This window comes from Bos javanicus, chromosome 6, assembly GCF_032452875.1.
Source record: "Bos javanicus breed banteng chromosome 6, ARS-OSU_banteng_1.0, whole genome shotgun sequence".
Taxonomy (NCBI): domain Eukaryota; kingdom Metazoa; phylum Chordata; class Mammalia; order Artiodactyla; family Bovidae; genus Bos; species Bos javanicus.
In genome coordinates, this window is record NC_083873.1 from 35,838,995 (window position 1) to 35,852,442 (window position 13,448).

Consider the following 13,448-nt stretch of genomic DNA (forward strand, 5'->3'; position numbering starts at 1 on the left):
AACAGTTTTTAAACCTGTTGTATCTGTTTGTGTCATCTTTTGCCATGCAAAAGTTTTGTCATTTTTTTTAGTCATCTGTGCTGATGTTTTCTCTCATAATTCTGGGTATATTTTCTGCCTTGCCAAAGAAACCTATCTACCATGCTCCTAGATATATTTATGAGCTTATATTTTCTTAACAGAGTTTTTTATTTAAATATTTATATTTTAACCTTTAATCTCTCTAAGTCTATCTAAGATTTATTTTTGGTATAAGAGAGAGTTTTCTTTTATTTAAGATGACTAATGAGTTTGCCAGCCCCTTATATTAAATGATCCATCCTTTTGTCACTAGATTGAAATGACTCTTTTGTCATATATTAAATCCTCATTTTATATCTGGATCTATTTCAAGATAATCTAGTCTACATATCTGTTTGGGCTTATTTCTTATTTTAATACTTATTCATTTGATTACAGTTGCTTTATAGGATTTTCTGATATCTGGTAAATCAGATTACACAAATGACTTGAAGTTGTTAGTAAGTGCATATGTAAGTATTAATATGTTAAAAGCCTATTTTCTAGACAGCAATGAGATGAAGCAGAAACTAACATATCAAGATAATACTTGTATAATTAAAATAATTTTCCCATAATCTTTCTTCCCAAGATCTGCATTTATATCAACAGTTGTGGAAAGAAAAGATTTCATGTGCTTGAGAGATCCTATACAAGTGACAAATTGGTATAGTTTCAACCCTCAGATACTGTACTATATTAATGGTACTGTTTCCTTGATTCACAGATTGGTCCTTCAGAGGAATCACCCCTGATTGCATCTTCACTTTGAGCTTCGGCTGCTTCCCTAAAGGAGTGCTGTCCAGGTGCAAGCTCCAAGGTTTTTCCCGGAGAGAGATTCCATGGGGACTGTACCTGACCCTCTGAGATCAGCCAAAACATCCCTGATTGCAGCTTCTGGAGAAGAAGAGGGCCTGGGAGAGGTGCAGGTTGCCTCGCCCCAGCCTCGACCAGAAGTCCTGAGTGAGAACACCAATGGCCTTTCCAGCACTCCTGCAGAGCCAGACCTCAGCCCCAGAACAGCTGCCAAGGCCCTGATGCAGGCCAGTGAGCATGTGCCCACGCAGGCAGCCATGTCCTCTCCTGACATTGTCAGTGAGGTGGGGAAGGCATCTCCCACACTCAACTCTCCTGGCAATACTCAGCTGTCAGGGGGCAGAGAGCCCACAGCACCAGCCCTGTGTTCTGCAGCAGGCAAGGATCTAATACCTGCAACATTTACAATGCCAGCCAATCAGCACATCCACCCAGTTGTCCCAGGCAACCAGCCCCATGCCAGCCCCCAGTCAGGGCCTGAAGATACCCTGGTGAAATCACAGAGAACTGCAGATGGAGGGCAACCTGAGAAGTCAGGTTGTCCGGTGGTGGTCATCTGTGGCAAAGATCAAATGCCCTGTGATTTTCCTTCTCAAGAAACAATGCAGGGAATAGTGCAAACTGAAGATACAGCAGCCAGGTCGTTCAGTCCTACTTCCGCTACTGTAGGTGGACCCGAAGCAGAAAGGCAGCAAGCTGTTTGCACTTCCCAGACAAGGTCCTGTGGCTCTCCAACAGGAGAAGATGGATGTTCGGGGAACAAACCACCCTCTGCCGCCACCTCAGACACCCAGGCCATGACTTCGGTGATTCCTCAACCATCCCACCTCCCTAGCAACGGATCCATGTTTCCTCCAGATCCAGAGAAGGTGCCGCTGGCAGCACAGCCTCAAGTGTCAAGGTTTAAAGAAGCAAGTACGATGACCAGCCAAGCTGAAAATGAGATCAAGAAAACCCCGCCCAGGGCTCAGCAAGATGCCGAGGTGCAGGCAGTGGCGAGTGTCCAGAGCAGATCGGCGTCCACCAGCCCCAGCATCCTCGCTGCATTCTTAAAGGAAACCCCTGCTCCAGAGCGGTTCGAACAAGAACAGCTGCGTGTCATTTGCCACGGCAGCGCGAACCACACGTTGGAGCTGTCTGAGAACACCCTAGACCCCAGGGAGGCGGGTCAGTGCCGTGACCTTATGCCAGCGGTGCACATCCAGACAGCTACAGCTGTTTCTGCAGCTTTCCAAGGAGAAAATAAGTCAGGGAGCCTACCGGGGGAGGTCCTTAAAACCTCAGCCATCAACGTGTCATCCAGTGATGCTCAGGAGACGTGTAAACAAGACGGGAAATCAGCGGGAATGACCCTAGCGGGGCAAGAGCTTACCTTTAGACAGCTTTCGGGTACTACTTCTACCTCCCTGAAAGCTAGCCCCAGTGACCAGACTTCTCTTAGCGCAGGACGTCAAGTTGAAACAGGTCACGGATTAGGGAAATGTGAAACGAAGCCATCTGAGTTTGCAGTGGCAACCACCAGTGGCCACAAACCAGACCCCGACTGCAAACTCTCCGACTACTGTGGCCCTGCCAGCAGAGCCGACCAGTCCAGGAGCTTGGATCTCACGAATCAAGGGGATGCAAGAGAGAAGAAGCTTGCGTCTCCTCAGATAATGAAAGAACAAGAATCTCCTGGCATCGATATCCTGGAGGTGAGGGCAAGGGCAGAGGCCAAAAGCCTACTGCTCAATCCTAAATCTCAAGAAAGTGGAGGCGTGGCATCAGGTGCCAGCCCTACACCCTCCCCAGTTAGAAGGAGCCAGGAGGGCACCGGGGAAGAAAACAGACAGACCAAGACAGCTGCCAGCCTAAGCCTGCCGTCGGATGCCATTGGGGACTCTAGTCCTGGCTCTGGCAAAAGGACCCCTTCTCGCTCCGTCAAAGCCAGCCCCCGCCGGGCCAGCCGAGTCAGCGAGTTCCTCAAGGAGCAGAAGTTAAACGTGACAGCTGCTGCCGCCCAGGTGGGACTCACTCCAGGAGAGAAGAAGAAGCAGCTGAGTGCCGACTCCAAGCTCCAGTTGAAACAGTCCAAGCGTGTCCGGGACGTGGTGTGGGACGAGCAGGGCATGACCTGGGAGGTGTATGGCGCTTCCCTGGACCCGGAGTCCCTGGGCATCGCCATACAGAACCATTTACAAAGACAGATCAGAGAACACGAGAAGTTAATCAAAGCTCAAAGCGGCCAGAGCCGGAGGTCCATCTCCTCAGATACTTCTTCTAATAAAAAGCTCAAAGGCAGGCAGCACAGCGTTTTCCAGTCCATGCTGCAGAACTTTCGACGCCCCACCTGCTGCATTCGTCCTGCTCCTTCTTCTGTGTTAGATTGAAAAGGAACATGTCCAGAAGCCCTTGGATACTGCTACAAGCTTCAGAGGTGTCCATCTGTCTATGTCAGAGCTTACTTAATTTTCTTTCTGAGGGACCAGGAAGAGAAAGCATTAACTCACAGAAATTGCTACTAAGAATTGCTGGGTCCTTTGCTTGGGGCTCCATAAATAAAAAATATTGTTTCAATTTGAAAGGAAGTGAAGAAGTAAGCTTCACTGAAGGTTTACAACCTTAATTAAGAGGAAATAACACTGTTTTTTTTAATATGATGTTTTTAGAATAACATGCTCATTACACATGTGTCATTTTATATTACTGCCTCAATTTATCACACTATGGTATTTCCATTAAAACCCCTGCTTTATATTAAAAGTAGCAAGACACTGTTAGCAAATACAGTTATACTTTGTAGTCCAATGCAATAAGAATGCTGATACCACACAAAATTTAAGTAGGTGATGAGAAATATCATGGAAAAAAAATGGAAACAAATTTGACTCATTCCTCGGCTAGAGGATATAAATAAAGTACTTACATGCATAAAATGCCAAATATGAAATAATATTTGTAAACATCTGCATATAATCCTTTTTATAAACCTTGTTATACCTGTTAATAAACATAAGAAAGTTATATTAGGAAAACAGCTAGCAAACCATTTGAATACTGCCCACATAAAACATGAATTTATGTATATACATTTTCCTACACTAAGGGCAAGGGTCATCTCTGTGATTGTGCTTAGATTAAATTCATATTTCCTTGCCCAAGAGGAAATACATGTGACTGAATTCTTGAAGAGAATTATCATATTATTGATAATACTGAGTTTTATGTTGTTCAGCTGTCTCCAATAACATTCTGCTGAGAATGTTAAGGTTCTGGTAAGGAATTATAAATAGCCAATTACCCAACACTCCTTTTCTTATGTTGAAAAAAGGAAAGTCTCCTGAGTAACAAAAACAACAGGTTTAATTGTGGCTCCTGTAAACAGGATGCAGTTTGTATTTTTGTTTTGATTTGGTTCGCTAGCTTCTAATAGAAAATGTAGTCAAATAGAAATGAGCTCCCTTGCTGCTTTTGTATGCAGACTAATATCATCTAATTGCTTAAGACTAATCTGTGGTAAAAAGGTAATCTCTTCAAGCCTATTAATTTTAAGAGAAATACCATCATATCTCATCCTTCCAACCCATTAAAAGAAGCTGCCTTTACTAAAACATCATTTACTAAAACAGCTTTAGTAAAGCTGCCTTTACTAAAACTAAGCTTTGGGTGAGCTTAGTCCTTGAGAATATAGGCACCTGTTTGAGCTGAGCCCTCACCTGTCTCCATAATGGAAGCGTGTCCTTGGGGCCCATGAGTGTTGTGCAGGGCACTGGCTGGGTGACCAACAGGCTCGAGTGGGGCTAGTGGGGAAGAGAGGAGTGAGCCCTGGGGGTTGTTCGTTTCCACCTTGCATTTAGAGAATCACTGTTAGTGATGAAGGGGCGCTGGCTGCTTTCTCTAAACTCACTGCCCTGATGAGCCAGGAAAGAATTGTCCAGCTGTATACTATCTCTCCAGAGATTCATAAATGCCATTTGTGTAGTCAATGCAAAGTTTCTATTTTTTTTTTTTAATTTGGATTCTCTTTTGCAGATTCTGAACATATTGCAGGAGGATATCATACCTCAACTTTAACACCACAAGCTACATCAGACATAAATTAGTCAATAGTCATCAATTTCTTTCAAAGTAATTGGACGGTCTATGAAGCGTGCATAAGCAGACCACAGAGCCATTCTCAGAGTCAGAGCCAGAGAATGGCAATTACAGGTGTTAGAATTGAAACTTACAATGAATTTTTAAATAAAGCACATGTTTGTTTCTTACCAGTTGGCCTCTACTAAGAAGGCTAAGTAGAAATTACCATCAAATTAGCAGCCAAAATTATTAATAATGAATTGCGTCTAAAACTCTCTCTTTGGGCCTTAAATACCCGTTGGCTGCAGTGTTCATGTCACTTCTATAGGAGATGCCTTTGCCAGAGTTTAACCTCCCTCCTGTCTCGCTCACTGGCTGTCTCCCTCCCACGTGCTGTGTACACATAGAGAACACCCTCTGTACACAGTGGCAGCTGTCAACAGTACCCACTCCAGATGGGTGGGCCCAGGTCACCCTCTGCTCTGAACTGGCTAGAACAGGCTGTCCCTGCATTAAAATGGGAAAAAAGGAAGAATTTAGCATCTGGTAATAATATTAGTTTTCATGAGGTTGGAGTAACCATGTGATTTATAAATAGTGAAAGGAAACAGAGGCCAAAGAGAGTTGTAGACATTGTTGTTGTCACACATTAGAAGCAAATTAATAAAATTCAATCAATTAAAACTTAAAGTGTGCTAGAGTCACTTTGGTTTTTCTGGGGACTGAAACTAACCTTTACTTCTTAATCTTCAATTTTTTACTTTCAATCTTTACCACACTCTAAAGATTGTCACAAAATGTTACAAAAGCTTTCTTCTCACTTACTGAATCTTATAGAAGGAAAAGTCCTGAAAAAAACTGTCACAGACATAGCTCATCAAATAGATAAATAAGACAGGAGCCTATTCAAAACAGTGGTGTTTCTGCATTATGATCCCCCAAAGATTCTCAGGATAAAACCTTGTTTTGAAAAGGCTCTTTCACTTGGATCTATGACACATACACATTCAGGACATCATTTGTGATTCCTTAGGTTCACTCAGCAAATGAAGTTGCAAAACAATTTTCATGGCAGACTCTTTGAACTTGCTCTGCTTATTCGTTACCTGCATGACACACACAGTGTTGAAAGCTGTTTTTGTCCTTATTTCTTTTAGTTATCTTTTGGTCCTTTTAAATGTATTTTAGTTGTTGAAATAAATGGAGGGAATACTTTATTAAGTAGATCAGTATAAGATATTTTTTAAACCAGCAGGAAAAAAGGGATGACTTAGGCCATCCATATGTTTAACATGGGAAGATGTATACCCAGTGAAAATTTTTCATTTAAATACCGATTTTTCTATTTTATGACTACAAGAAAAATGTGACCATTTCAACTGTCATGTATCTACTTATCTTCAGTGTTTTTCTAATTATGTCTTTCTGGAGTATTACCCTTGATGCCACAGACCAACTACTTTACATACACTGAAATCCTAATTAAGCTTTGTGTTTTGGATCCATGGCACATGTTAAACGTTTTGTTAGGCCAAAGTGGACCAGAAACCTTTTTTGTTTGCATCCAAAATGAAGTATTTATAAAAAAATATTACTGTGTTTTCCTACCTTGACAAGTCAGCTCTATTGAATATAATTTGATTTCTGATGATCTTTAATCTTTAGAATGGTCGAATATTTATTATTTTGGATATCAGTGTTCTCCATGTTATAGGTTAAATATCATAACTGGAATAAATTGGACTGAATATGCATGTGTACCATATACCCTAGAGGTTGAATTTTGGAACCAAGTTCTTAACAAGAGCTTGTCATCTTAAGAAAGCAGAAAAGGAAAACTGCTTTGGGTTGTATCTAAGAGTATTAAGGTTTTTATTGTTCTAGCTTATTCTGATAGTCTTCCTCTCATCTCTGGGATTTCCTATCATTTGGGAAATATCTGTATATACCACATGAAGACTAGGATATGATGTGACTTTAAGATTTGTTTACAGAGGACCTATATGAATAGGCTGTTAATGTAAATTGTTTGGCCTCTGTTGTATCCTCTTTGTTACTGTTTTGCTTCCAAAATGTGAGAAACTGTCTTTTCTTCCTCCTACATATTGTGCAAGTGTTTAACAATTTGTCCATTTCTAGTACCACATAATTTACCACAGCCCTTGTCTACTTTTTAAGAATCAGTATAAAGGAAAACAATACATTAGGATAAGGTTTGCATATATATATGTGTGTGTGTGTTTACTGAATATCACAAATGTCACTTGTAGCCTTGTGTAGGCCTCTACGTGTCTGATTTACTAATCATCTCCAATGCTGCCATGGAGATGACGCTGTTTACTCTCTCCAGCTTTGTCCTAAGCGGTATTTGAGAAACAGAGCCTATGAACTTCCCTTTGTGATAATAATGCAGTGAACTCAGCAGTATCTTGGATAAATAAACTGACCATCTTGTCTCTATCCCTGTTCTGTCTACACAGTGAACCAGAAGTCTCGCCCTCCTCTGCCTCAGTGCTTGCTGTTTTATATTCCCATCTGAGCATTTTCTTTTCTGTTAGCAATGTTCTTGGTTCCATGTGTGGCCCTTTGGGTTGAATCTCCAAAGGTGGGTCAGCTGCTGCCACCTGGCAAATAACAGGTAACGTGCCAGATCTCCTGTCCAACTTTGTAACTTTATCCTTCTTAATGAAATTCTGCAGCCAGCTGAGTAATTTATAAATGTCATTGTGTAGACACATGGGCTGAAGGATATCTACAAAGTTTTAGACATTTTTTTGCAAAAGGGGAAAAATTAGTCTTGGAAAGACTGAAACATATTTCCATGACCTTTACCCTACTGTTGGAAAAAAATGAATTCTCCTTGGCTACAGAAATAAAATAAACTTGATTTGCAATGACCAAGGACATAAATGAAGATGGATTGAAGTGGAAAAATTCTGTCTCACAAATCAGTGACATCTACCAGAGTTCATTACAGCTACTTTTAACTGTGAACATTCACCAGCTAAACTACTCACTTGCCACAACCAAATAACCTCTCTCAAAGCAAATCCAGTACATTGGTATATATGTGTAGATAGAAACAAACAAAACAAAAAAACCCTGAAAAATTACTGTTGGCCGTTAGGTAAATCAAGGTGATAATCAAAAGGACATTTGAATAACGGCAAGCCTTGGTGAAATGACTGTGAGAGCCAGAATGATGCAACAAGGTGTTATTCCCAAGTTTGGTGTGTTTTTCTAAGACCCAGATATCTCAGCTACTCATCCTGAGAATAAAGACTGTTGATAATGAAATTAAAGTCAAGCAATACATGTGCCAAAAAGAGGCAGTTATATCACCAAGTGCATCTATTATGGGCACACCATTATATATTTATGGTTTGCTCCATGAAGACTGACCATAACCCATGGGATAAAAGTAGCAAAGGCATAATTTCTGCTTTCTTGCTGGAAAAACTTACGTAAGAGCTCCATAGAGAGGCACAACACTAGTGAACATTAGATCTGATGGTTAACAGCTCTGTTTTAACATTAGTCAAGACCAAAGGAATCACCAAGAGTCTTGCTAGCTTAAAATTCAAGACAGCTTCATCCAGAAACACCGTTGAAATGGAAGGTTAAATGTATAGTAATTACTCTCCCTGGATACTAGCCTATAAGAAAGCAATTCAGTTAACTCTGCCTGGAAGATTACCAGATTTAGCTATGAAATAAATGGGTTCTCAGATGAGGACTAGCTAAAACGTGAATATGATGTTGTAGATGGGCGTTTCTAAATACTAATTCTTCACCAAGTATTCTTTTGGGTTCAAGCTCGAAATCAACTGGCTGGAGTAAAGATCACGTGTTTCCGACTCAAGCAACTTAGCAGCAGCAGCATTTTACACTTTAGAAAAAGGTACTCATGATCAACCAGCATGATGATAGTTGTGATGACAAATACCCTAATGATTTAAGTGTGTTAAAGAGAATTGAGTGGGGAAGAAACACTAACTTCTTTCTCGATCTTTTAAGATATGGGAGGCCATCCGTTTATTTTGGAGTGAAAAGGATAGCTTGCTTTTTGACCTTGCTGCTAGCATTACTCTTTGTTCCTTTAAAAATTAAATTATTTTTAAGCAAAACTTTTGAGAAGTTAAACATTTTTTTATGGTTCATATTGTTTTTGTGTTATGTATAGAGCAAACTATGAAATGAGCAGAAGGGGCTTACCCATTTAGACTTCGTAGCATTTATTTAACCACATCTTTGAATAAATTATTTTGTAAAATGTTTTCCATCATTTCTGATGTTGGTAACTTGGAAGATTACAGTATTATTCTCACACTCCCCATTCCCTAAAGGGTTGGAGAGACTAAGTCTTGTTTTTAAGGGCATCTGGAAATACCTTTCCCAGGTATTTGAGAAAGGTCTTCAGGGCCTGTAAACCCAAGAAGGAAATATACTAAGAATTACTAAACTTCTAAATGTATTTATCTCTGCTGTACTAACATGTAAACACTATATTGTGCATTACCCTGTAGCTGGTTGTGGTACATCAGTACATTTTGTAAGTATGTACAGTCTGTGAGCAGTTGGTTTTCTATTTTTATGTGTAGGAAAAAAAACAAAACAAAACAAAAAAAAACGCTGCATCCCATTTTAAGGCCAAGTTCTGTCATCAGGTAGGCACATGGCCGAAAGTGAATAAAACCAACAGAAGTGTGCATGTGTGTTAAGTGACAGAATTTGTCCTTTCGTTTTTGAAGGTCAGAAAGGGCTGTTGTTTTCTTCTTTTATCATCTCCCAGAGTAGATAACATAATTATCACAAAGGCTGAATGCAGTCATCAGTAGATTGGCCTGTTACCAAATATGCCAGGGCTAATTCCCCATGCCATTAGTCACAGGTAAGGTCAGTTCTTTGACCACTGGGTTGATTTACATTCCTCACACATCTTCTCTGTGTTGTGTGATTAGGATGTACATACTATGGGTGTGATTGTGTACATACCTTGTATGAATTATCTAAATTCTCAAAGCGGTGGAAAGTAGGAAGAAGAAACAGTTGCTCAAAAGCCTCAAAAAGGCTAATCAATGTGAATTTTCGTTTTCTACACATAAAAATGTATACGTAACATAACTGTAAATAGATTACCCACATATATATGCACACGTAAATGCATTTTATTCATACTGGTACATTTAAATCGATCACAAATTAAAACAACTAATTGAAAATTGCATCTTTTCATGACTGTTTGGTTTCACGCAGATTGATACCAGATTATATGCTCCTCATTTAACGGTGTTACTCCCTCGTAGCACATTTCCTAAGCGCCAAGAAAGCCCAGCCCCACCGAGTCACGAAAATCTAGGTGATATTACTTGAGACACAGACAGGTACTTGAGCAGCTGCAAAGGTTTAGTGCTGTTCTTTAAGTACCTAATGTTTTATCTGGAAATGACAAACACCGGGGGAAACCAGTTGTGCTTCATAGACTCGTTTTGTGCGTTTGGTGGCGCGTTTATGTGCACAGGCTCAGAAAAGCTCTGTATTGTAGAGCTGTATCCCTAGATTTCAAAAGGGTATATAATCACTCAAGGTGAAACCTGATTGCAGGCATTCTTCTCTTGAGATTGGCAAAACAATGTTTAGCAACACCAAAGACAAGTCAAAGAGTAAAGATTTTATTTTTAGAAGTTACAAATGACACTGGTAGAATAACAGGACGTTAGCAATTGGGATTTCCTTAAAATGGACTCAAATAAATGACTGTTATTGACAGTTGGTGACACTGTGTGGACTAGATAACAAGATTAGAGTCATTAGCCAGCACATGTCAGTACTGGACAGTAGTCAGTTTATCACAGTTCCAGTCAGTGAATCGATGTTGTTTTAGTTTCTCTCATTTCTTCAAAAGGAAGTACTCTGTTAGACATTGAAAAGTCTAATCTGGTCCTTAAAACCTAATATGAGTTGATCCTGATATTTTGACACTAATAATTATATTGGCTGGATATTAGGTTGAAGTTATGAAAAGAAATACCAGAATTGCTATCAACAGAAACTTCTGTATGGTAAAGTACAAATATAACCACTTCTCAATAGAAAGTCAATTATACCATTTCATAGGTACTCATATTTTAAAGACTGAATGTGCCATCTTTATATCTTAGATTAAAAAAGGTTAAACACCATAAAAATACTACAATTACAACTACACCTAGCTGTGTTTTTTAACTACCAAAAATGGATGTTAGAAAGGCATACATGAAATCTTCATGTCAATATTTACTGTTGCTTAAAAGATAAATTTAAATTTATGTAATTATTTTGGAAGTCATGTATTAAGTGCCAACCAGAAAAATTATAGACATCAATATAAGAATCATTTATGTGTGTACTCAGTGGATAAAGACCAAAAGTGTAGTATGATGTTAAATCACCGAAGAAACAGTAATAAAGTGAAATTCCATTTATGAATCTAAAGTTATGTCTTTTCATGATGCCTATAGACAAAGGTCATTAAATTGCTTACTTAAGAAAGTTCCTATCCTCTGTAAATTGACCTATCAATAAAATTTCATTACCTAGGAGAAAAGATGGAATATTATGATTTACATGAGGATAGATCAAGATTTTGAAATTACCTACACATCCACCCTCATTTTGGATTTGAGTTTTGAATGGATGAATGAATGAAATTCAACTGATGACTTAATTTTATCCTTAAAAAATGTCAAATATGATTTTGTTGCTTTTTTTCACTTTCCATAATAAACGTAATATAGATTAAGAGATACAGTCTTTGTTTTTTGTTATTATTGTTTCTGCCATTGCTGGCAAAGTTGTTCCTTAGCCCTAGGATGTTTAGAATCAACTGATTTTCAGTGTGACACAATTCTGCAGTGAAGCTCAAAGTATTTACACTGAAAGTATCAATTCCATTCATTAAAATAGAATTCCCATGCCTGCAGCTCATCTGAGACAGTGGTTTCTCCTACTCAGCACGGCACAGTGGTATGTGTATACGTGTCCATGTGGCTGTCCATGTATGAACTTTTGCTCAGTGAGAGGTGATGAGAGGTTGATGTTCATGGAAATATAGGAGGAGGTAGGGTGCCGGGTACATCTACTCTTATGGAAGCATAGAAACCTATATTCAAGCTTATATTGTCTCATGCCTCTGCCCATGGCCACTAGGTGTGTTGCTGTGGGGTTTCAGCTTTTCTGCGTGCTCCTTGGTAAATAAATCAGCATCCTGCAGTTTATGTTTCCAGAAGGAGACAGAAAACCCAGCTATGGCCTTAAATCCAGTTTAACCATGAATAAAACTAACACTATAGTTAGATCCCTTTTTGCCTCCTTGAATCTGTGAGAACTGGTGAGTTGGATAGATAAAACATTTATGAACTCTAAGGCTCAGATGGGAAAGAACCTGCCTGCAATGTGGGAGACCCAGGTTTGATCCCTGGGTTAGGAAGATCCCCTGGAGAAGGGAATAGCAACCACTCCAGTATCCTTGCCTGGAGAATCCCATGGACAGAGGAGCCTGGCAGGCCATAGTCCGTGGAGTCACAAAGTGTCAGACACAACTAGCACTTTCACTTTCTTTCAATCTTAAAAAATGATTTAGTGAACTTTCCATGAACCTTAAACAGTGATTGTTTCAAAACTTCCAAGGGCCTTGCTCTCCAATGATTGCATGTATAAATACACAGTATTCCAGCCTTAATTGATGTCCTGGGGCTGCCATTACCTAACTCTTGAACACTGAGATATTCATTCTGGCAAATGAAACTTCATACATTTCCAAAGATATAACTGCTATTTGTGGAGAAGTTAGATGGTGCAAGGATCCTCAGGAGGCTGAGATGCTTTACCTTGTGCCTGTAGCTGTTTATGTGCCACCAGCAGGCACTCCTATCATTAGGTGCCATTTACAGCCAACTGTTCTCACACACCCACATCTTTAATGTTAAGTAGTAAACACAAAACAGCCTTAGCATAATCTGGCTTCACTGGACTGACTGTGAATTCAAAATACTTATTTCTTGTAAAGAGTACACCTTTTGTAGACCATACAGGAACTCTTTAAGTCTAACATATATTCTTAATGAACGCATGAATACCAATATTGTTTAATTTCCCTTAACACCATTCTAGACTATCAGTAAGCTAAGTTACAGAGTTCTAAATTCTTTAGACTCTTTGAATCATCTTAATGTCCTACAGCCAGTTTTTCTAAAAATATCATACAGGACTAACATAGTAGAAATTCATATTATCAGGATGGAAGCTGCAAGTGCTCAAAGAAATTTCTGGTGGGAGCACTGGCTTCCCAGGGATGATATTTTCCTACGCCTTTTTTTTTTTTTATTCCCACTTGACACCTCTCAATCAAACTACACAAGGACCTTGGCCTGTCATTCAAAACAAGAAAAAAAAGACCTAAACAGAATGTCACTGTCAAAGATATTCTAAGTGTTTAGAAGCAAGGTAAGACTTCTTAAAAGGCTGAAAGTATTTGA

The 13,448-nt window shown here is 39.5% G+C and overlaps 1 protein-coding gene across 1 annotated transcript in view; it reads left to right on the forward strand.

Annotated features, from left to right (window-relative positions):
* GPRIN3 (GPRIN family member 3) overlaps window positions 1-11,715 on the forward strand; it is a 77,168-nt gene extending 65,453 nt beyond the window's left edge. The window contains exon 2 of the mRNA XM_061419683.1: window positions 788-11,715. Within this exon, the coding sequence (XP_061275667.1) occupies window positions 903-3,245 (2,343 nt within the window). The 5' untranslated portion in view covers window positions 788-902 and the 3' untranslated portion in view covers window positions 3,246-11,715. The remainder of the gene's footprint in view (window positions 1-787) is intronic.
* The last annotated feature ends 1,733 nt before the right edge of the window (window positions 11,716-13,448 follow it).